This window comes from Oncorhynchus nerka, linkage group LG24 (genome assembly GCF_034236695.1).
Source record: "Oncorhynchus nerka isolate Pitt River linkage group LG24, Oner_Uvic_2.0, whole genome shotgun sequence".
In the NCBI taxonomy this organism is placed as follows: domain Eukaryota; kingdom Metazoa; phylum Chordata; class Actinopteri; order Salmoniformes; family Salmonidae; genus Oncorhynchus; species Oncorhynchus nerka.
In genome coordinates, this window is record NC_088419.1 from 47125646 (window position 1) to 47150228 (window position 24583).

The 24583-nt window shown below is 41.8% G+C and overlaps 1 protein-coding gene across 3 annotated transcripts in view; it reads right to left on the reverse strand.

The window, feature by feature from the left end:
- Window positions 1-24583, reverse strand: part of LOC115108049 (adhesion G-protein coupled receptor D2) — a 154452-nt gene that overhangs the window by 118363 nt on the left and 11506 nt on the right. For all 3 annotated transcript variants that reach the window (XM_029631952.2, XM_029631954.2, XM_029631953.2), the window contains exons 5-9: window positions 23860-24501; window positions 17762-17953; window positions 16117-16163; window positions 8767-9072; window positions 8224-8332 (exon numbers count right to left, since the gene is read on the reverse strand). In XM_029631952.2, coding sequence (XP_029487812.1) covers window positions 8224-8332; window positions 8767-9072; window positions 16117-16163; window positions 17762-17953; window positions 23860-24501 — 1296 coding nt within the window. The remainder of the gene's footprint in view (window positions 1-8223; window positions 8333-8766; window positions 9073-16116; window positions 16164-17761; window positions 17954-23859; window positions 24502-24583) is intronic.

The window sequence follows — 24583 nt, forward strand, 5'->3', positions numbered from 1 at the left end:
TATTTGTACTATTTTCTACATTGAAGAAAATATGAAAACTATGAAATAACACATATGGACTCATGCAGTAACCAAAAAAACAGTTAAAACGACTCAAAATCTATTTTAGATTCTTCAAAGTAGCCACACTTTGCCTTCATGACAGCTTTGCAAACTTTTGGCATTCTCTCAACCAGCTTCATGAGCTATTCTATCGTTTTGACGTTTCTACTGTAGCATACAGTATGTATATATGGAGCATAAAGTATTAACAGTTTTATTCACAGTACTGGTGAAAAATAATACCTTCCGATAATTGCATAGATTTTAATGGACACCTATGATGTGTGTAAAATACTTTTTTGAAGGTTGTACTGATTACGATGAGATAATGCTAAGCTATTTGCCAGCTATGTGTTGACATTATACAATGCATTCTGGGTGTCACGTAAACGTCTGTTAGACCAAAGATGTTATATAATGAATGGTAGTAGACGACACACTCCCTTCAAAAACGAACAAACTCATCTCGTCTCCAGAAGGCACTGCATCTCAGTGCAAGAGGCGTCACTGCAGTCCCTGGTTCGAATCCAGGCTATATCACATCCGGCCTGGATTTAGGATTCCAATAGGGTAGCGCACAATTGGCACAGCGTCCTCCTGGTTTGGCCGGGGTAGGCAGTCATTGTAAATAAGAATTTGCTCTTAACTGACTTGCCTAGTTAAATAAAGGTTAAATAAAAATAAAAACCTTATCTTTGGTTGACGGAAAAAAATATAACATGGTGGCACGCACACACTACCCTTCATCGGATTACTTTTGATTTTTATAAAGTGTTTTACTCAATTATTTCGATCAGTACTCTGAGCTCACCCGTGATATGATGAATTGTAAATAGTAATTGCTATTGGCTGATTTCATATTCGGGTTTCTGTCAGCCGAGAGTTAGCTAAATATGAACACTTGTGTTACGTCAATCTTTCCTAAGTTAGCACTAGGACTAATGTAGCCTACATTTTCTGGTTTGGATGATTGTGAATGTCTGAACATTACATCCAGAAATAACCTGGTTACAATCAGGACATAACTTTGTGATAACCATAATTTGCAAATAAATAAATTTAAAATTCTACAATGTGATTTTCTGGATTTTTTATAGTCATAGTTGAAGTGTACCTTTGATGAAAATTACAGGCCTCTCATCTTTTTAAGTGGGAGAACTTGCACAATTGGTGTATGACTAAATACTTTTTTGCCCCACTGTACATGACCATTTCTTGGAGAGACTCCTTCCCGTCCAGGAGACTGTCAAACATGATGACAACACCACAACAATGAGTGTTGCTTGGCAGCTTCAATGTGGTGCTCTTATTCTTCTCACTTCGCTTGGTGAGGTAGATTGCTGCTATAACTTGATGACCCTTCACATACCTAACCATTTCCTTGGCTTTCTTGTAGAGTGTATCTATTGTTTTCAGTGCCATGATGTCCTTGAGGAGCATATTCAATGCATAAGCAGCACAGCCAATGGGTGTGATGTGAGGGAAGGACTCCTCCACTAGACCAAGCAGCCTTCATGTTTCTAGGACTGTCTGTCACCGCTGCAAATACCTTCTGTGGTCCAAGGTCATTGATGGCTGTCTTCAGCTTATCTGCAATGTAGAGGACGGTGTGTCTGTTGTCCCTTGTGTCTGTGCTCTTGTAGAATACTGGTTTGATGTAGTTTATCAGAGGTGAACCAGTTGCATACACAACTCGAGCAAGACATTCATCAGCATTTCTCTGACTACGTTCCTCCATTGAGTCAAAAAAACTTCTGATTCCAGGAGGACCATGAGCTGTTGCTATCAATAAGGTGTCTGATTCAGCATATCACCTCAAATAGAAGTAGAGGGACTTTTGTCAGAGGTTGCTTGTTGTGAGTGCTGAGGGAACTTTATGCACTTGGCTAGATGATTCTGCATCATTGATGCATTCTTCACATATGATTTGGCACAGTATATGCAAATGTACACAGCTTTTCCTTCTACATTAGCTGCAGTGAAATGTCTCCACACATCAGTTAGTGCCTGTGACATTCCTGTAAAGATTAGAAACATATTGTTAAAAAAACAAATACAATTCCATGTACAGATAAATAGTTAAGCAATAAGACACTCCTCAGTTAGGCTCAAGCAAGCTAAAACCCACATGGTAACAAAAACTAACTAGCAGAAATTGTTACTTTAGAAATGATTTAAACAAAAAAATATAAAATGTCATATAAAATATATTCATCCCACCCAGTATTGTAATCAAAACTTACCAGAAAGCATGTAGTCCTTGGCTCAGACAGTGTAGTATTGTGGGCTCAATAGCATCTCATTACACTGAACCCAAACCGGATGAGCGCATGCGCCATCGTGCTCTATCGTGCATACATTTATTTTGTCCCCCTACACCAAACGCGATCACGACACGCAGGTTAAAATATCAAAACAAACTCTGAACCAATGACATTCATTTGGGGACAGGTCGAAAAGCATTAAACATGTATGGCAATTTAGCTAGTTAGCTTGCACTTGCTAGCTAATTTGTCCTATTTAGCTAGCTTGCTGTTGCTAGCTAATATGTCCTGGGATATAAACATTGAGTTGTTATTTTACCTGAAATGCACAAGGACCTCTACTCCTACAATTAATCCACACATAAAACGGCCAATCGAATCGTTTCTAGTCATCTCTCCTCCTTCCAGGCTTTTTCATCTTTGAACTTATATGGTGATTGGCATCTAAACTTTCATAGTTTCATACTACCACGATGACCGGCAAAACTGTTCGTCTTTCAATCACCCACGTGGGTATAACCAATGAGGAGATGGCACGTGAGTACCTGCTTCTATAAACTAATGAGGAAATGGGAGAGGCAGGACTTTCAGCGTGATCTGCGTCAGAAATAGAAAGGAGTTCTATTTTAGCCCTTGGCATCACAGACGATCGTTGGCGCGCGCGAGCAGTGTGGGTGAAATAATTTAATAACATGGATTTCTAAATGTATTTTGCTCGCTCGCGCACGTGACATGTCCGGTCTGGCCAGCATGTTAGTGTGCAATATCTTGAGAATCAGCTGTACATGTGACGGAAGAATGCACTGTGCATGTAGATAGTTTAACCAAAATATGCCACAAGACCTAGAATTGCCTCATGTGTATCCCACAAAAAAGGTTCACTGTTATAAGCTAACTTTTTGATGAATTTGAGAAAAATTCCCCAAATTTCAGGGCTTAACTTCCCATGGAAATATTCCGGTAATTTACCAGAAAGTTTCAGACACTTTGCAACCTTAGGGACCACAATAGAATGATCACACCCATTTGTTGGTACGTGTCAAGAGAGTTTATCTATACTTTCCATAGCTGTCTATTTACCAACACAAACTGACGCTGGCACTAAGACCACACTAAATGAGCTGTAAAGGGCCAAACGCAAATAGGAAAATGCTCATCCAGAAGTGGCGCTCCTAGTGGCTGGTGATTTAAATGCAGGGAAACTGATATCCATCTTACCTAATTTCTTTAAGCATGTCACCTGTGCAACTAGAATAAAAAAACTCTAGATCACCATCACTCCACACACAGAAGCACATGCAAAGCTCTCCCTCACCCACCATTTGGCAAATCTGCCAAATAATACTATCATCCTGATTCCTGCTTACAAGCAACAGGAAGTACCAATGATGCGCCCAATGTGGAAGTGGTCCGATGAAGTGGATGCTAAGCTACAGGACTGTTTTGCTAGCACAGACTGGAATATGTTCCGGGATTAATTTGATGGCATTGAGGAACTTACCACACCAGTCACCAACTTCATTAACAAGCATGCCCACATTCACATCGACGGGGATTTAGTGGAGCGGGTCGAGAGATTCAAGATTGTTGGTTTCTACGTCACTAAGGATCTATCACTGTCCACACACACCAACACAGTCATTAAGAGGGCACGAAACACCTCTTCCCCCTAAGGAGTCTGAAAAAATTTGGAATGGGCCCTCAGATCCTCAAAAAGTTATACAGCTGCACCATTGAGAGCATCTTGACTGGCTGCATCACCAGTTGGTATGACAACAACTTGGCATCCTTCCGCAAGGCACTAGAGGGTAGTGAGTACAGCCAAGTAAATCACTGGGGCCAAGCTTCCTGCCATCTTGGACCTCTATAACAGGCAGAGCCAGAGGAAGGCCCAGAAAAATTCATAGACCAGGGGTTCCCAAACATTCTTGGCCCACAACCCCATTTTGAGATCTAAAACTTCTCTGAAACCCAACCATGTGAAAAAATTTACACTTTACATACAAAAGTATGTGGACACCCTTTCAAATTCACCTGTTGCTAACATGTGTATAAAATCGAGCACACAGCCATGCAATCTCCATAGACAAACATTGGCAGTACAATGGCCTTACTGAAGAGCCCACCTTTGCAACAAGTCAGTTTGGCAAATTTCTGCCATGCTTGAGCTTCCCTGGTCAACTATAAGTGCTGTTATTATGAAGTGGAAATGTCTAGGCATAACAACGGCTCAGCCGCAAAGTGGTAAGCCACACAATCCCACAGAACGAGACCGCCGAATGCTGAAGCGCATAAAAATCGTCCTCAGCTGCAACACTTACAACCGAGTTCCAAACTGCCATTGGAAGAAACATCAGCACAATAACTGTTCGTCGGGAGCTTCATGAAATGGTTTTCCGTGGCCGCTTAAGATCACCATGTGCAATGTCAAGCGTCAGCTGGAGTGGTGTAAAGCTTGCCGCTATTGGACACTGGAGCAGTGGAAACGTGTCCTCTGGAGTGATGAATCACGCATCACCATCTGGCAGTCCAACGGACAAATCTGGGTTTGGTGGATGCCAGGAGAACGCTACCTGCCCCAATGCATAGTGCCAACGGTAAAGTTTGGTGGATGAGGAATCATTTCTGGGGCTGTTTTTCATGGTTCGGGCTAGGCCCCTTAGTTCCAGTGAAGGGAAATCTTAACACGACAGCATACAATGACATTCTAGAAGAGTCTGTGCTTCCAACATTGTGGGAACCGTTTGGGGAAGGCCCATTCCTGTTTCAGCATGACAATGCCTCGGTGCACAAAGCAAGGTCCATACAGAAACGGTTTGTCGAGATCGTTGTGGGAGAACTTGACTGGCCTGCACAGAGCCCTGACCTCAACCCCATCGAACACCTTTGGGATGAATTGGAACGCCGACTGCGAGCCAGGCCTAATTGCCCAACATCTGTGCTCGACCTCACTAATGCTCGTGGCTGAATGGAAGCAAGTCCCTGCAGCAATGTTCCAACATCTAGGGGAAAGCTAAGAAAAATACGAGGTCAAATCATGATGCCAGTGATGTTTAGGTCAGAATGTCGGAGCTCTAGAAAGAGGTCCAAGTTCCCGAGTTGGAAATTCGAGTTGGATGACTGTTAAAAAATATATATCCCTGTCGGAGTTCCCAGTTGTTTTGAACTCAGCATTAATGCTCAGAGGGAGGCGGCAGGGTATTCCCTTTGAGTCAGGAACCAAAACTCCTCCAGTGACCAGTGAATGCATTCGGTCACATGACAGCTCGATCAGCTGTTCATTTTCACTTACCGGCATGTCAACTGAGCCAGGATCACAGTTAAACGGATTGGGAAGTAGGTCCCAAAGTTCTCTTCCAAGCATCGGAAGTGAGCAGTCATCACTCGTGTGGGACACTTACTGATGCTGTCCGTTAGAAACATGCACAGCCTAGGGAAGGGGGCATGGTTCGCTTTTGAAATACTCTCTCCAATAGGAATTCTTCCCTCTGAGTCCACTGATTCGGTCACTCGTCAGTAGAATGTTTTTGTATTTCCCCTGCATGCTCGTGTTCAGTTCTCCAAATATGTCTGTTACATAGTCAAGGAAACACGTTTATTTTTCATTACACAAAAAGTCAACTAAGTCTGTTTTGGGGGGGGGGGTTACATCCATTTTGAATGACAACAGTTCCTCTCTCAATGCGAAATATCTTTCCAACACTCTCCCTCAACCACCAAGCCTCAGTGTGCAATAGAACATTGTCATGCTCTGATGCATATCTCCACATAGTTTAGCTAACAGGCGTGCGCGCAGGGGATGTGGTTTGATCAGGTTAATAATCAAAGTTACCTGGTGCAGTACAGCAGCAAGAAAAAGTATGTGAACCCTTTGGAATTTCCTGGATTTCTGCATAAATTGTACATACAATTTGAACTGATCTTCATCTAAGTCACAACAATAAACAAACACAGTGTGCTTAAACTAATAACACACACATTATTGTATTTTTCTTGTCTATATTGAATACATAATTTAAACAAACGTCTGGGACCTGTTGGATCGGAGGGTGAGGGCTAGGGCCATTCCCCCCAGAAATGTCCGGGAACTTGCAGGTGCCTTGGTGGAAGAGTTGGGTAACATCTCACAGCAAGAACTGGCAAATCTGGTGCAGTCCATGAGGAGGAGATGCACTGCAGTACTTAATGCAGCTGGTGGCCACACCAGATACTGACAGTTACTTTGATTTTGACCCCCCCTTTGTTGAGGGACACATTATTCAATTTCTGTTTGTCACATGTCTGCAGAACTTGTTCAGTTTATGTCTCAGTTGTTGAATCTTGTTATGTTCATACAAATATTTACACATGTTAAGTTTGCTGAAAATAAACGCAGTTGACAGTGAGAAGACATTTCTTTTTTTGCAGAAACCCAGGTCATTAGAAAGGGTTCACATACTCTCTCTTCCCGCTGTATATCTGTGCTTACCTGCTGCAGAGTTCTGTGCTCAGCTCTTTTGCTGCCAGTTGCTCTCGGTATCATACAATGTGTCCATATGGCAGAGGGAGACACATTCATAACTAGAGTGCAGAGGCCTGCCCGCCGTCCCGCTATAGTTGGAGTCACATCTGTGCAAAAGCCCCCCATTCAACCCCATGGAATCTGTATTTCGTCAATATAGGCACGCAGCACACTGAACATCCCTTCCATGCTCGAGAATCGTGAGAACAATATGTCCTCATGAATAGCATACATGTATAGCAAACAAAAGACAATACATGGGCATCTCGGCCCTCACAGCTAACGTCCATTTGGAGAGCATAAGCTGGGGAGTTTTGAGTCGTTCAGTCAGTTTCCTCTTGAATAAGATTTGATTTGAATTGATTGCTAGCAATATAATAAAGTATTCATTCAACAGTCTTCTCTGACAAGGTATTGAGTTTCTGTGCCTCCGCCTCCCCACACATTGTTTTCACCATATCAATTGCGGCCGATAATATCAAAGTCTCGGCCATAGTGTCTATTTTCATAGCGTAGCAGGCCTAGCCATTCACCATGGGAATGATTCAAGTGCAATGGTCAAGTGCAGCCTATTTCCGTGATCTAATGGCGCTCTCTGGTTGAATGAATGAATGTTTTAAATAATTTGTATTTGTAAGGTTAACCACATTACAATGATTTTAAGAGACAAAGACGATACTATATTATTTTTTTACATGTATTATTTTTTTCTCAGGATTTTGGAAATTGTCCCGCAACCCCATTTTCATATCAGAAGACCCCATTTGGGGTCGCAACCCCTAGTTTGAGAACCCCTGTCATAGACTGTTCCCTCTGCTACCGCACGGCAAGTGGTACCGATGCACCAAGTCTGGAACCAAAAGGACCCTGAACAGCTTCTACCGAAGCCATAAGACTGTTAAATAGTTAGTTAAATAGTTAACCTTATAGCTACCCGGGACTATCTGTATTGACCCTTTTTGCACAAACTTTTTTTTATTCTTCACAAACACTGCTGCTACTGTTTATTATCTATCCTGTTGCTTATTCACTTCATTCCTAGTTATATGTACATATCTACCTCAATTACCTCGTAGCCAAGTTATCATTACTCATTGGGTATTTATTATTACATGTTATAATTTTTCTAATAATTCTCTATTTTCTTTCTCTCAGCCTGTGACGAATATAATTTGATTTGATTCAAACACTATACTCCCAGACTGAGCCATCAGATACCACTGTAAAGTGAACTCCCTTTTCTTTGTCATTTCACCTCTATTCTCTAGTTGGTTCGCGTCCATCTGAAGTTCCCAGTTCTATCTCCAGTTCTTATCCGTTCTTATCAGTTCTTATGTTCATTTTATTCTTAATAAGACCTCATTTCAAAGATGTTTAGCAACACTATAAAAAAACGGATGCAAAGAATATCATTACCTATGTTTTCCGTGGAGAGTGTGAAGCTTTTCCACTCAGCAGATAGCACATCTGCTAAAGCTCCAGTCAGTTTATCAATGCTCTCCACCACAGTGAATGGTCCCACAGTCTGTATGGGAAAAAAAAAGAAAAAAAGAAAATTATTTTTTTGCATTTGTGTGAAAAAAAAACATATTACTGAAATGGGATTTTCTGGTTGAAAACTGGTCATGTAACCAGAATACAACGACTGGTCTCTCTTACGATCAGGTAATGATATATTTTTTCACGACAAGATCAAGAAGTCATGAAAAATAGATAATATTCCTGTTGTTTTGTGGTCAGATTACAACTTCCTTATAGAACCAGTTCCTTATAGAACATATAAAAATTACACAATAAATCAAAACTTCACAGTCATTGTAGAGTTAAGACAAAAGTGTGACCCAAAAAATATTAAGACCAGTTTACAACCTGACCATGAAATCATTAAATACGTAATTGCAACCACTTCTGTTTGCTGGTGTAATACATTATATAAACGTGTGAACACTGAAAACGTACAACGTCCTCTGGCCGACCTAGCCACTGGGTGGCCCTCTTAGAGTCCAGGATGAGACTGGCCAGTTTCAGGTAGTTGGTGGCAATGGACACCATGGCCTCGGCAGAGTCTAGGCCCCCCTGGGCATGGTTGACCTCCTGGGTGGTGGTGGTGGCCTCCAGTTTCATCATCTCGGTGAGGTAGAGGACATCGGTGGACGTGAGGATGTCCGGACTGGCCTCCAGGACCCTGACCAGCACGGTAGTCAGTCCGCTCAGCGACACCAAGTCTTTCTCAGACGACGCGTTCATGCTCATGTCCTCAATCACCTTGGTGAAAAACATGGTGGTTTGAACCATAAAAATAACTATTAGAACATTAGCGAACTTTGACTTGAATGGGAATGTCTATTGGGCTTATTTACAGTGCATTTGGAAAGTATTCAGACTAGAGGTCGACCGATTAATCGGAATGGCCGATTAATTAGGGCCAATTTCAAGTTATCATAACAATCGGAAATCTGTATTTTTGGGCGCCGAAATCCATCTTCTTTTTAAAAAATTTGTATTTTTATACCTTTTATTTAACTAGGCAAGTCAGTTAAGAACACATTCTTATTTTCAATGACTGCCTAGGAACTGTGGGTTAACTGCCTTGTTCAGGGGCAGAACGACAGATTTTCACCTTGTCAGCTCAGGGGTTCCAATCTTGCAAAAGCACAGTTAACTAGTCCAACGCTCTAACCATTGCACTCCACGAGTAGCCTGCCTGTTACACGAATGCAGTAGAAGCCAAGATAAATTGCTAGCTAGCATTAAACTTATCTTATAAAAAACAATCAATCATAATCACTAGTTATAACTACTAATCCAGTTTAGCAGGCAATATTAACCAGGTGAAATTGTGTAATTTATCTTGCGTTCATTGCACGCAGAGTCAGGGTATATGCAACAGTTTGGGCTGCCTGGCTCATTGCGAACTAATTTGCCAGAATGTTACGTAATTATGACATACATTGAAGGTTGTGCAATGTAACAAGAATATTTAGACTTAGGGATGCCACCTGTTAGATAAAATACTGAACGGTTCCGTATTTCACTGAAAGAATAAACGTCTTGTTTTCGAGATTATAGTTTCCGGATTCAACCATATTAATGACCAAAGGCTCGTATTTCTGTGTGTTATTATGTTATAATTAAGTCTGATTTGATAGAGCAGTCTGACTGAGCAGCAGCAGGCCCGTAATCATTCATTCAAACAGCACTTTTGTGCGTTTTGCCAGCAGCTCTTCTCAAGCACAGCGCTGTTTATGACTTCAAGCCTATCAGCCTAATGGCTGGTGTAACCAATGTGAAATGGCTAGCTAGTTAGCTGGGTGTGCGCTAATACTGTTTCAAACGTCACTCGCTTTTAGATTTGGAGTAGTTATTCCACTTGCGCTGCAAGGAACGTGGCTTTTGTGGAGCGATGGGTAACGATGCTTCGAGTGTGGCTGTTGTCAATGTGTTCCTGGTTCGAGCCCAGGTAGGGGCGAGGAGGGGGACGGAAGCTATACTGTTACACTGGCAATACTATAGTGCCTATAAGAACATCCAATAGTCAAAGGTATATGAAATACAAATGGTATAGAGAGAAATAGTCCTATAAATACTATATTAACTACAACCTAAAACCTCTTATCTTGGAATATTGAAGTCTCAAGTTAAAAGGAACCACCAACTTTCATATGTTCTCATTTTCTGAGCAAGGAACTTAAACGTTAGCTTTTTTACATGGCACATATTTTACATGGCACACATTTTTACATGGCACATATTACTTTCTTCTCCAACACTTTGTTTTTGAATTATTTAAACCAAATCAAACATGTTTCATTATTTATTTGAGGCTAAATTGATTGTATTGATGTATTATATTAAGTTAGAATAAGTGTTCATTCAGTATTGTTGTAATTGTCATTATTACAAATAAAAAAATAAAGGAATCGGCCGATTAATCGGTATCGGGGTTTTTGGTCCTCCAATAATCGGTATCATCGGTGAAAATCATAATCGGTCGACCTCTAGTTCAGACCCCTTGACTTTTTCCACATTTTGTTACATTACAGCCTTATCCTAAAATAGATTAAATATTTTTTCCACCTCATCAATCTACACACAATACCCATAATGACAAAGCAAAAACAGGTTTTAAGACAAAAATTAAATATCACATTTACACAAGTTTTCAGACCCTTTACTCAGTACTTTGTTGAAGCACCTTCGGCAGCGATTACAGCCTCAAGTCTTCTTGGGTATGATGCTACTAGCTTGGCACATGTATATTTGGGGAGTTTCTCACATTCTTCTCTGCAGATTCTCTCAAGCTCTGTCAGGTTGGATGGGGAGTGTCGCTGCACAGCTATTTTCAGGTCTCTCCAGAGATGTTTGATCAGGTTCAAGTCCGGGCTCATAGACTTTATGAATATAAAGACCCGGCTTCATAGACCCGAAGCCACTCCTGCGTTGTCTTGGCTGTGTGCTTAGGGTCAATGTCCTGTTGGATGGTGAACCTTAGTAACAGTCTGAGGTCCTTAGCGCATTGGAGCAGGTTTTCAAGTCTCCCTGCCGATGAAAAACATCTCCACAGCATAATGCTCCACCGTAGGGATGGTGCCAGGTTTCCTCCAGACGTGATACTTGGCGTTCAAGCCAAAGAGTTCAATCTTGGTTTCATCAGACCAGAGAATCTTGTTTGTCAAGTTCTGAGAGTTCTTTAGGTGCCTTTTAACAAACTCCAAGCGGGTTGTCATGTGTCACTTCCTGAGGAGTTGCTTCAGTCTGGCCACTCTACCATAATGGCCTGATTTGTGGAGTGCTGCAGAGATGGTTGTCCTTCTGAAAGGTTCTTCCATCTCCACAAATTTATTTTATTTAAGAATGATTTCTCATGAAGCTGGTTGAGAGAATGCCAAGAGTGTGCAAAGCTGTCATCAAGGCAAAGGGTGGCTACTTTGAAGAATCTCAAATATAAAATATATTTTGATTTGTTTAACACTTTTTTTGGTTACTATATGATTCCATATTTCACAGTTTTGATGTCTTCACTATTATTCTACAATGTAGAAAATAGTCAAAAATAAAGAAAAACCCTTGAATGAGTATGTGTGTCCTAACTTTTGACTGGTACTGTTCGTATTCACACCCCTTAGCTATGACGCTCCAAGTTGAGCTCAGGTGCATCCAATTTCCTTTGATCATCCTTGAGATGTCGCTACAACTTGATTGGAGTCCACCTGTGGCCAATTCAATTGTTTGGACATGATTTAAAAAGAACACACCTGCTGTTCACCACCACTCCCCATCAAAATTAACCACCTAGAATCGAAATCCGTGCCCCAGTGGAAAGGTTCCACAGTTGACAGTGCATGTCAGAGCAGCTACTCCAAGGAACTGTCTGTAGATCTCTGAGATAGAATTGTTATGAGGCATTTATTTGGGGAATGGTAAAAAAAAACATTTCTAGAGTGTTGAACGTTTCCAAGTGCACAGTGGTCTCCAGCATTGTGAAATTGAAAAGAATATGGAAATACCCACACTCTGCCTAGAGCTGGCTGTCTGACCAAACTGAACAACCGGGCAAGAAGGACTCTGACAGAACTACAGAGAGTTCCTTGGCTGATATGGGAGAACCTGCCAGAAGGACAACAGTCTCTACAACACTTCACCAATCTGGGCTTTATTGGAGTGGCCAGACTGAAGCCACTCCTGAGAAAAAGGCACGTGATATTGTGGAATATATAATCAAAGGGAAGAGAGACCAGATTCTTTCAAACAACACTTTATCATAAGATTTGCAAAAATCAACATCACCAAGAACGGTTCAGAGTTGAAAGCTTAACAAACATAGCCCGGTCTCTGCTTTTATAGAGGAAATACATACAACCCCTTTCTGTATACGTGGCAGTCAACAGATAGTGTGTAAAAGGTAATTAGTTAGCACATTCACAACTGAAAAACACTATAATGTGCTCCTTTCTGCAGATAGTAAACCCACGGGGTGTCACATGCTGCGGCCGCTCCCAAGCTGACCTTAGCTATACGCCCAGTCTTATGACTAAGTCCCACAAAGACAAGGTTGTATCAGGTTAGAAAAACACCAGCATATAACAAGATAATTCTTTAAACAGTAAAACATGGGATAGAATGACTAATTATGTATTTTCCACGATAATGACCGCACGCACGCCTGGTGTTTGTTAAAAGGTGGAATGCTGGAATGGCTTCAGAACAAGAATGTGACAGTCCTTGAGTGGCCCAATCAAAGCCCAGACTTGAATCCCATAGAAAATCTGTGGATAGACTTGAAGATTGCTGTTCACCACCGCTCCCCATCTAAATTAACCCCCTAGAATCGATGTCCGTGGAAATCTAATTAGCATAGAGCTAGAGCGGTGTTTGTCAGACCATGAGACATCCCGAAAATCGGTCTTCTTACTAAATTGTCTGTAGTGTCCGAATGTTTTGGTCTACGAGCCCCACAAACGTCTTGGAACTCGTCTGAAGTCGGTACAGCCGATCTGCCAACTTCTGTCTGTAGTGTTCGAACAGTTTGGGCTACACTAATATAACCCATCTGTAGAAAGGTGATACTCTAAAGAACACGTACATTTCAGTTGTTTTGCTCTAGGATGCCCACAGGCCTCACAAGACTAGTCTGAAGGTCCCCTGGTACCAAATGAAAACATTTATGGAAGTATTTATGGAGACTGTTTAGTTCCAAAAATAAGGGGTTAAACACATGTAAACACACTTTTTTGGGGGGGGGGACTATCTGTTGTTCCATGTAGTGAATCTGTTATTCAATGTGTTTATATGGGCTAATAGCAGTAAAGGTCCAATAAAAATGTAAATTCAATAATTTGTTTATATATTTTTTGATACTTCAAGGGGTCTTACAATTCAAAATCAAATAGCAAAATGATCCTTGGTATGGATCATTTTGGTACCTTGGTACCTTCTTAAAACAATTCCACATGGCTTAGCAGAACCCTCCCCGGCTTAGACTGTAATGGTTTAACAAAGCTTGAGAAAATCTGCAAGGGGGAATGGGAGGAAATCCTCAAATCCGGGTTTGCAGAGCTGATACAGACACACCCAAGACAACTCAGAGCTATAAACCGCCAAAGCTGCTTCTACAAAGTATTGACTCAGGGGTGTGAATACTTAAGTAAATTGGATATTTCTATACTTCATTTTCAATAAATTAGCAAACATGTTTTCACTTTGTCATTATGGGGTCTTGTGTGTAGATCTATGGTATGACTACTTTCTGGAGGCACTGTATGTTGCTTCTAACGAAGTTGGATCTGGGTTGCTCAGTGTGACGCCATCGTGTAATGTATAATACATTACATGATTTTTAACTGCGATTTTGCCACGATTTGAGATCCACGACAAATTTCTGGGATCGCAAATAAATTCTAACGCCGTATGCTCTGACCAAGACGTCGTAGGTCGCATAATGAAAGTGGGTGAATGAAATGCGACTACGCGTCTTCCACTCTCCCGAGGTCCCGGTTATTTTTCTGACATGCCAGAAAATGTCTTGTGAAGTGATAGGGGTGCTACGATGCGACTTGCAATTATAATTTGCCCACGATGTGGAAATTTTGTCTGGGACAGCAAAAATCGTGGCATAAGACGGCTAAAATAGTAGTCTGTGCGGGCCTACTTGTGCAACTTGTCCTACAGCCACACAGAGTAGGAGGCGGGCCCTGACACATCTGGAAATTGCAAGTCAAGGAGGGGACTAGACAGGTTGCAATGTTAGAAAACTCATCTAATGTGAGCACATCGGTTGCAGACTTCAGGACGACATGATTATGTAGAGTGCTCCAACTATGTAAAGATTTTTAGCGTCGTCTATGCCTAGTTGCATTGCATCTGACTGTATTCAATGAACAATTTGTGAGCAAGTTTACTTGACTAGTCATATCATTCCAATCGGAAATCAGATCCAGTTTTCATGTCAACACAGCTGTCAGTGCTGCTGCAAACTACAACAAAAGAGACATGCCATTTAGGAAATGTATAAACAATTCTAGTCACCATGGCAAGTCATGGTTTATATACATGGTCTGGAGGTCAATACATTTAATTTTAAAAGTGAACCCAGACCTTTCTCTCTCCAGTTTCAACTGAAATTGTCCAACATGAACTGCTTGGTTAGCTAGCTAGCTTGGTAAAACATGATTTACAAATAGGCAACATTTTGGTTAGCTAGCTAAAATGTTCAGCCAGTATTTTGTCTATATCGAGGATGTTCCAATTACCAAGCGTTAGGATAAACAAATAATTTATGAAACCATGATGTGATTATTATTATTATTGATTATTTTTACCTTTATTTAACTAGGCAAGTCAGTTAACAAATTCTTATTTATAATGACGGCCTACACCGGCCAAACCCGGACAACTCCCAATCACGGCCAGTTGTGATACAGCCTGAATTCGAACTAGGGTGTCTGTAGTGATGCCTTTAGCACTGAGACGCAGTGCCTTAGACCGCTGCGCCACTCGGGAGCTCCAATGTATGACAGGATTGGATGTTGCATGAAATTTCAATTGCCTTTGAATTGCTTCATGTATTAGCAAAGTTGCTAGAGAAGATGTCACTTGCATCTGAAACAAAAATTGTGTCCAAATAGCTTTGTGTGACCGACCAGAGGAAGCTGCAAAGCAAGAGGGTTTACTCAATCCAAAATCTGTCTACCTAAATAAAACAACGAAGTGAGGATTTTTTTTAATGGAGGTCAATGAGTGTCAAATTTGGTCAACAACAAAAAATGTCATTCCTAATTTGGTACGTGAGGCTTACTTGATCGAAACTAAGTTTCGTAATGGTTGTGTTATAAATGCACTGATATAAATGGATGCACTCATATAAACAACTATATCGGAATATAGTTGTTCACACTGGCTAGAATGGTCACCACACAGCTGATCTCACCACCTCCCCCCTGCCTTCCATCTTTGAGGACATGCATTTCCATTGTTGGAGCAGTCACTCAACTATCTTGTCAATATAACAGAAAACCTTTGGTGTGACACAGGCTTAAGGCTATGTTCCAAATGCCCTTTATAGTGCACTACTTTTAAGCAGAGCCCTAAGGACCCTGGTAAAAAGCAGTGCACTACATAGGGAATTGGGTGCCATTTGGGACGCAACTCTAAATGACCCAGGGGAGATGCATATTAATTTTGCCATTGGCTTGCGGTTGTTGGACGCAGAATCCAGACTGATAAAGCTGCATTTGAATGGCGTGAAACTAATAGGCTACAGCTGGGTGAACCTTCCAATTTACAGGGTTGGTCGAGCGCATCTTTGCTCACCTTAATGAAAAACGCTGTCTTGGGAAAGCCGAAGATGTCCAACACCTCTAGAATAAAAAAAATAAACAAAACAATGTTAGTATGAGATATCTCGGGATATACTGAATAAAACATAAACAACCGCCCAGAGTTGATGTCCGTGCCCCAGTGGAAATATAATTAGCATAATACAAAAATCCCCATCAAAATAATTTTGTTTAAGCTAGAGATATAGTGTTTTTTTTTGCATGGGCAGCGTCTCAAATCACTTCATCCACCAATGGCGGTCTTCCGCATCTACGGTGGAAGGTGGCGTGTCTACAGTGGTGTTTGTCAGACCATGTGACATCCCGAAAATCGGTCTTCTCACAAAAACATCTGTAGCGTCCGAATGTATTACTACTCAATAGACAGATGAGACTCTCCCAAACACAATGGTGTTCTCCGTTTTGCTCTACTACCCCCACAAGAGCCACGAGACTCGTCTGAAGTCGGTTCCGCCGATCTGCCAACTTCTGTCTCTAAAGTCTGAACAGATTGGGCTACACACTAATACTGAAACGTGAGACTCTCACGAACACATTTTGCTCTAGGATGCCTAAAATCCTGATATTTATTATATCTCTCAGATATAGGACAGACACTTTCTTTTATTGACTGTTGATTTGTTTTGTCATATATGAATCTTTTATTCAATGTGTTTCTATGGGCAAATAGCAGTAAGGCCAAATTTAATGTTTCATCAATTAATTGTTTTATGTACTTTTTTTGATACCAAAACAGGTCCTAAAATTCGAAATCAAATAGCTAAATTATCCTTGGTATGACCATCTTAAAACAACCCCCTCCCTTCTCCCCTTCTGACTTAAGGGGCAATGGGGGACTGGTACAACCATCCTTTGGTACATCCATAACATGTAAATGCCTCATGAGCTTAGTTCAACTGTTGTACCCAATCAGAACCCCAAATATAAGCTTGTTTTATTCCATGCCAAGTAAACAATGTAATAAACACTGTATAGCTTCAAAACATGGCTAACACTATCATTTTGATCTCATGGGTGGTCAGTCCTTGCGTCCATAGCTCTGTCTATCAATTACATTTCTCCAGCCTCATCACTCTGTTTACCAAAAGAAGTGGCGGGCTGACCGCTTTGTTGTTCGAATCCTGGATTGCCCCTTTAAGGTGACTGGATAGGTGAAAGCAAGGTATCTACGGAGGTAGACGTAACTTAACCAATTATAGATTTGTGATTACCTAAACGATGGAATGACTTGGGTCTGCTTGAATGGGTGCAACGTTATCGAATGTCCAGATATAAATGTATTGTGTAAAACAAATATTTGACATGTAGAATAGGGAATCCTGCTAGCTCTATTAATCCCATTTATATAACGTTCTAAACACATCACCTTTCTGAACACATCCTAAGTTTAATTTTGAAAGTACCCAAGCAGGGCCAGAGTTTTTTATTACATTGGCACCATAACATAACAAGAGTCTATTTGAGACAGGTGACGCTTAACTTTTAAAAGTTGTATCTCATAGGATGTTGTTGTTTAATCCCCAAAAAAACATGCACTCCCCCTTTGATTGATTTGTGTGTGCTTAGAAATAATTAGATCATATTTCGATGACATTTAACTGTTATCAGTGAGCGATCACCTTTCTCAAACTGGCAGACGGCACCTCTCTGACTGTCACAAACGTCTAAGCCCCAGCCTCCACTCAGGGGGTCAAAGGTGACACACTCTCCAGCCTGAGGTGCATCCACCACCTCAGAGAAGTTGTGATATGGCACCACATCTGAATCCAACAGGGAGTACAGGAACTCGTCGGCCAACTCACTGCTGTTAGCTAGTAAGGAAGAAATAACAGAAAAAAACAGGGAGCCAAAAAGATAAGTCCATTGTACATCAATCAATCAAATGCATTTTTTAAAGACCTTTTAGAATCATTATATGTCACAAGTGCTTTACATTAAATTGTCGAGGGTTGCAAACTTACAGTAACTTTCCAAAAATTCTCAGGTTTTCCAGATATCCAGGTTGGAGGATTCCTAGAATCAGGAAGGATTGATCAAAATACGAAATCCTCCAACCGGGAATTCTGGAATACAGCCCTAAAACCTGTCCTAGCCCCAAACAGCAAGCAAAAGCAGTAGCACATTGTCCGGGAAAAACTTAGTAGAAGGAAGACAAGAGTCTAACTCCAGGCTCGGCAATTTACCTGTCTAAAATCAACTCGCTTGCGTTGAGGTGGGAGGTGTGTCAATATTTTAGGTATGTCCTTAAAAACAAGCGCAAAAGTAACAATCTTCCCAGCGCTAATGGGAAGATAAGACCCACAAAAAGCAGGTCTTAATGGTAACGCATTTGACAATGGCATGGATTTTGAGAGCGGAATAGCAGACTATCCACCCATGACACACAGTGCCCATGGAAAAGACATGTCCTCTTAATCAAGGCTGGTTTAGCAGTATCGCACAGGTGAGAGTCTTAGGCCTACGTGTGCACACAGTGCCATGGAACAAGAAGAGATATATGATATCATGCTTCTGACCCCACCCTGTGTAGAAATATGGTTGTTGTTTAAAAAAAAAATGATTTCTTGTTTTCCATTTCGTATCAAGCCCTCCGCTACCCTTAACCTAGGCCTAGGCTACTAAGGCTGGTTATACAGCAACATGTTTTCTGTTTTATCCTTGCCTTGCAAAGCAGCATATCCATAAAGTTGTTTAGTCAATGTGCCTTGAACAGAAAATATACTGCACATCCTTAAACATATACACATTCGGTGCATTCGGAAAGTATTCAGACCCCTTTACTTGCCACACATTTCGTTACGTTACAGCCTTATTCTAAAAACGATTAAATTGTTTTATTCCCCTCATCAACCTACACACAATACCCCATAATGACAAAGCATAAAAACTGGTTTTAATACATTTGAGCAAATTTATGGGAAAAAAACAACTGAAATATCACATTTACATAAATATTTAGACCCATTACTCAGTACTTTGTTGAAACACCTTTGGCAGCGATTACAGCCTCGAGACTTCTTGGGTATAACGCTACAATTTTACTTTTAAGTCATTTAGCAGACGCTCTTATCCAGAGCGACTTTACAATCTTGGCACACCTGTATTTGGGGAGTTTCTCCCATTCTTCTTTGCAGATTCTCTCAAGCTCTGTTAAGTTGGACAGGGAGCGTTGCTGTACAGCTATTTTCAGGTCTCTCCAGAGATGTTCGATTGGGTTCAAATCCGAGCTCTGGCTGGACCACTCAAGGACATGCAGAGACTTGTCTCAAAGCTGCTCCTGTGTTGTCTTGGCTGTGTGCTTAGGGTGGTTGTCCTGTTGGAAGGTGAACCTTTGCCTCAGTCTGAGGTCCTAAGCGCTCTGGAGCAGGTTTTCATCAAGGATATTTCTGTACTTTACTCTGTTCATCTTTCCCTCAATCCTGACTAGTCTCCCAGTCCCTGCCACTGAAAAACATGCCCTCAGCATGATGCTGCCACCACCATGCTTCACCGTAGGGATGGTGCAAGGTTTCCTCCAGATGTGATGCTTGGCATTCAGGCCAAAGAGTTCAATCTTGGTTTCATCAGACCAGGTAACCTTTTTTTTCATGGACTGAGTCCTTCAGGTGCTTTTTGGCAAACTCCAAGCATGTCATGTGCATTTTACTTAGGAGTGGCTTCTGTCTGGCCACTCAACCATAAAGGCCTGATCGGTGGAGTTCTGCAGAGATGGTTGTCCTTCTGGTAGGTCCTCCTCCATCTCAACAGAGGAATTCTGGAGCACTGTCAGAGTGACCATCGGGTTCTTGGTCCCCTTCCTGACCAAGTCCCTTCTCGCCTCATTGCTCAGTTTGGCCGGGCGGCCAGCTCTTGGAAGTCTAGGTGGTTCCAAACTTCTCCCAATTAAGAATGATGGAGGCCACTGTGTTCTTGGGGGCCTTCAATGCTGCAGAAATGTTTTGGTACCCTTCCCCAGATCTGTGCCTCGAAACAATCCTGTCTCGGAGCTCTACGGACAACTCCTTCGACCTCATGGCTTGGTTTTTGCTCTGACATTTTTTTATTTTTTTCACCTTTATTTAACCAGTTGAGAACAAGTTCTCATTTACAACTGCGACCTGGCCAAGATAAAGCAAAGCAGTGCGACAAAAACAACAACACAGAGTTACACATAGGATAAACAAACACAATAGAACAATCTATATACAGTGTGTGCAAATGTAGTAAGATTAGGTAGGTAAGGCAATAAATATACCATAGTGGTGAAATAATTACAATTTAGCATTAACACCGGAGTGATAGATGTACAGATGATGATGTGCAAGTAGAGATACTAGGGTGCAAAAGAGCAACAAAAAAAATACAATATGGGATGAGGTAGTTGGGTGGGCTATTTACAGATGGGCTGTGTACAGGTGCAGTGATCAGTAAGCTGCTCTGACAAGCATTTCGCTACACTCGCATTAAAATCTGCTAACCATGTGTATGTGACAAATAACATTTGATTTGATGCTTAAAGTTAGTGAGGGAGATATAAGTCAACAGACACGACATACCCTGTCAACTGTGGGACCTTATATTAAACAGGTGTGCGCCTTTCCAAATCATGTCCAATCAATTGAATTTACCACAGGTGGGCTCTAATCAAGTTGTAGAAACATCGAAAGGATGATCAATTGAAACAGGATGCACCTGAGCTTCATTTCGAGTCTCATAGCAAAGGGTCTGAATAGTTTCTTTAAAATATATATATTATTTTTTTTAATACATTTGCTAACATTTCTACAAACCTGTTTTCGCTTTGCCATTATTGGGTATTGTGTGAAGATTTTTTTTTATGATATCCATTTTAGAATAAGATTGTAATGTTGACAAAATGCGGAAAAAGTCAAAGGGTCTTAATACTTTCCAAATGCACTGTATGCGCCTACCTGCATACTTCATTTAGCTTCTTCAAGTATCCATACCCATCTCCAAAGAGAGCATCTCATCCGGTTACCAAAGACGCACTCCTACAAACTTATTTCAGAAAGAAAACACCAGGTAGAAATATGTTTAACCATTTATTAAGCAATGGATAGTGCAAGTCTTGGCGATATAGGCTCTGCTCCATCAGGGTAGCTCACTGTCCAAGCAAAGCATCAATATAAAATAGCCTACAGGCAGTGAGTGCGGTAAGCTATAACAATCCCCCCGGCAGGAACACAGAACCTAACAGGTAGAGAGGCTGGGGTGATGGTGGGAACAAGAAGCCAGCACATAGTAACAGTAAGTGGCAGCAGGATGAGTGAGCAGACCCGGTCAGCTTAAATAGACCGCCAACTAAGGTAGGCGTGATTGATACTAGCCTCTAACACAGTAGATGCCATCTCAGCTGATGCGTCAGCCTGAGGAGGGGCACTCAGGTTTATTTTCTGAACTGGCTCCGCATAATTTAAATGATTCATTGCTATAATGCAGTATCAACTGCATTGCTATAATGCAGTATATATATTTTGCTTATTGAGAACCTGCCTCACACATACAATACATTTTACGGGAACCTAGTATTTTTATTTTAGGAGAAGTGCAATGAGTACGCTAGGCTTTTAAAGCCAATTACAACAATATTGACTGCCAACACTCCAAACATAGGCTATTGAGCAAACACTGGATGTTCATTTTTCTTTTACTAGTACTAAGCTTTTAGGAGTGCTGTTTCAGTTTCACCCCCCCACAGAAAAACTATTAATAAAATGACTGCCATTACTGCTTATCACTTATTAACCATAATGTATTCACATTACTTTACTTTAATAAAATATTTTAATTGTTTTGTATTTTACATTTGTTTTAGGCCTATTTGAAGACTATTATTTAATTCCAAGTCATCATCTCATCTCTATAGAACTGTTGCCTATGCCGTCTGACACAAATCACTTTTTTAATAGTTCTTCAAAGTAAAAAACACATAATTTTAAAACTGCTGAATACCAACTATCAATCTTAGATCATGTATTTTCAGGTAGAGATACCTCATGAACAACTGCTCTTTATCCCTTTCAATTGCGAGTTCTTTCTGTCTCTTCTCCATCTCAGAACAGACAAGTAGGTGCGCAATGGATTATGGTCATTGTAGTTAATTACCATGTTTTCTTTGCTAAACTATGTAGAATATTGGCCTGTTGGAAACTACACCTCCCTACTACATCTCACAGTTCAGGCTTGATCTGATTTATCGCTAGATAAACTGCACATTGCACTCAACAACCAAAAAAAAACTAAATGTAATGAAAATATTTAAACAACTAACATTCAATTAGTTGTTTAAAAAAATGTAAATGAGCGAAATTTCGGTTAATTGCTCAGCACAATTTTTTACTGTTGCTATTACTCGTTACTGTGGCCTATACTATTTAATGAAGTGTAATATCAATCCACAATGGACCAGGACGAGAATAGTCCATGCCCCCAGCTGAATTGGAGTTGAAGAAAACGCAAAGACAGTCAATAACATACAGAACTTGAGACAATCGCATGCAGTATTAAGCCATGGAATACGTTGATTGGCCAGTCAGTGGCCAAGCCCTTGTCACACCTACAACTTGTTTATTAATCAAAACCCAGCCCTTTCGCGCCACCATCAATTATTTCACTCATAATTCCAGCTGTGAAAATAGCAAAAATATTTGACACACCCCCGGACTTATAGCCCTACCGCCAACGCTTAGATTTACCATTGAATTAGTAAGTAAGTAGTCTTGCAAGAGCCTTGGCTTGTGCGAGTCGAAACGGCTCATAGGGAAGGTGCCTATCTCCTGTTTCTGTAGCGTGAGGCAGCTTGATGTACACTCCGTGGAACAGGACACTAGTCTATCGCAGGGCCTTACCCCCAATCTATCGCCTGAATGCTGAGTGCCAAGCAGAGACGCATCAGGTCTCATTTTTCAGTCACAACCTTCCATACTCAGGGTGGACACCCTAAACCATAAGCCCATTTGCGTTAGGTTTGTTAAAATAAAGTCCCTAGAGAGGAACTAGGCTCAGAGGGGAGGCCCCACCCTCTTCTGGCTGTGCAATGGATATGCAATGCTTTTAGGAAGTAAAAAAGCTGATAGAAAAAGAAAGCATGTGCACTCCTAATGTGCTGGGTTTCACATGATGTCAGAATGAGTCAACATTCTTAAATGGTCCGATAAGGAACGGAAGGAGGTTGTACTGTCTGGGTCTGATATATATGGAGATATAACATCTGCCTGTGTGTTCTCCTTTGTTACCAAATGGCACCATATTCCCTATATAGGGCACTACTTTTGACCAGGTCTGGTCAACAGTAGTGCACTATGTATGGAATAGGGTGCCATTTGGGACACTATTCCCTACGGTCTCCATAACGAGAGCCCAGGCAGCTGAGACGACGATGTCAGAAAGGAGAGTTTGTTTTGAAGGGTGGGATTCATTACCACGCACATTAAATATTTACAACCATTACTGGGCTGAGTTTGCCAATTACAACTTGCCAATCTGCTCCCCTATTCATGAAGGAAGAGGGAACTGCCGGACAGAGACATGGAACCTCAAAATGCAGGCTCTGGAACTCATAACAGGTAAGAGGGGGGAGGAGAGAGAGAGAGCGAGAGCGAGAGAGAGAGAGAGAGAGAGAGAGAGAGAGAGAGAGAGAATGAATGCTGGGACAGCCCAGCCTAGCTCCAGGGGTAGTCCGCTTTAAATCATGCATGTCCGCCCACGTGGTCCTTACCTTGGCACGGCGAGTCTCCCCAGAGCCTCTTCAGGGAGGACTCCACTTCCAGGACTGTGGCGCTCCACTTGAATACCAGCCCAGATGAGGCGGGAGAGCAGTCTTTTTCCATGGTGTGGATTTCGCTGTCGTTCAACATCCGCTCCCAAATGTGCAGCTGCGTGAGACTACCCGAGAAGGACTCTGCACTCTTGAACGAGCCCCCGAACGAGTCCTGCTCCTGGCCCAGGATGAAGTGGCCATCAGGGCCCACGTCACCTGCGCTGTACAGGCTGTCGCCCCGGTTGACCGGGCGGCCGTTGGCAAACAGGGCCCAGCGTCCACCGTGGCGCGACCAGCTCACGCACAGTGAGTGCCAGGAGCCATCATGGCGGAAGGCCTCCTGGTAGGGCCCGTGCATGCCATGGACCAACAGAGCCAGCTGGACGGGCTGGCCCTGGATCAGCCTGGCGCGGAGCTGGAACTCATTAATGAATGACTGGATGGAATAAGAGAAGACAGTGGAAAATCCGTAGCAGGTCGGATCGAAGCGGACACGGGTGCAAACGGTCACTTCGCACATGGCGGGGAACTTGTGCAGGAGGCGCGCGTTCTTCACGTCGGATCTCCCGTCAAACTCCAGGATAAGGGTCTCGGTGGAACCTTTGAGTGGTGGGCAGAGAGAGAACAGTCACGTTCATTATACAACTTGGACACAGACATAAAAGGGACGGAACGATATTAC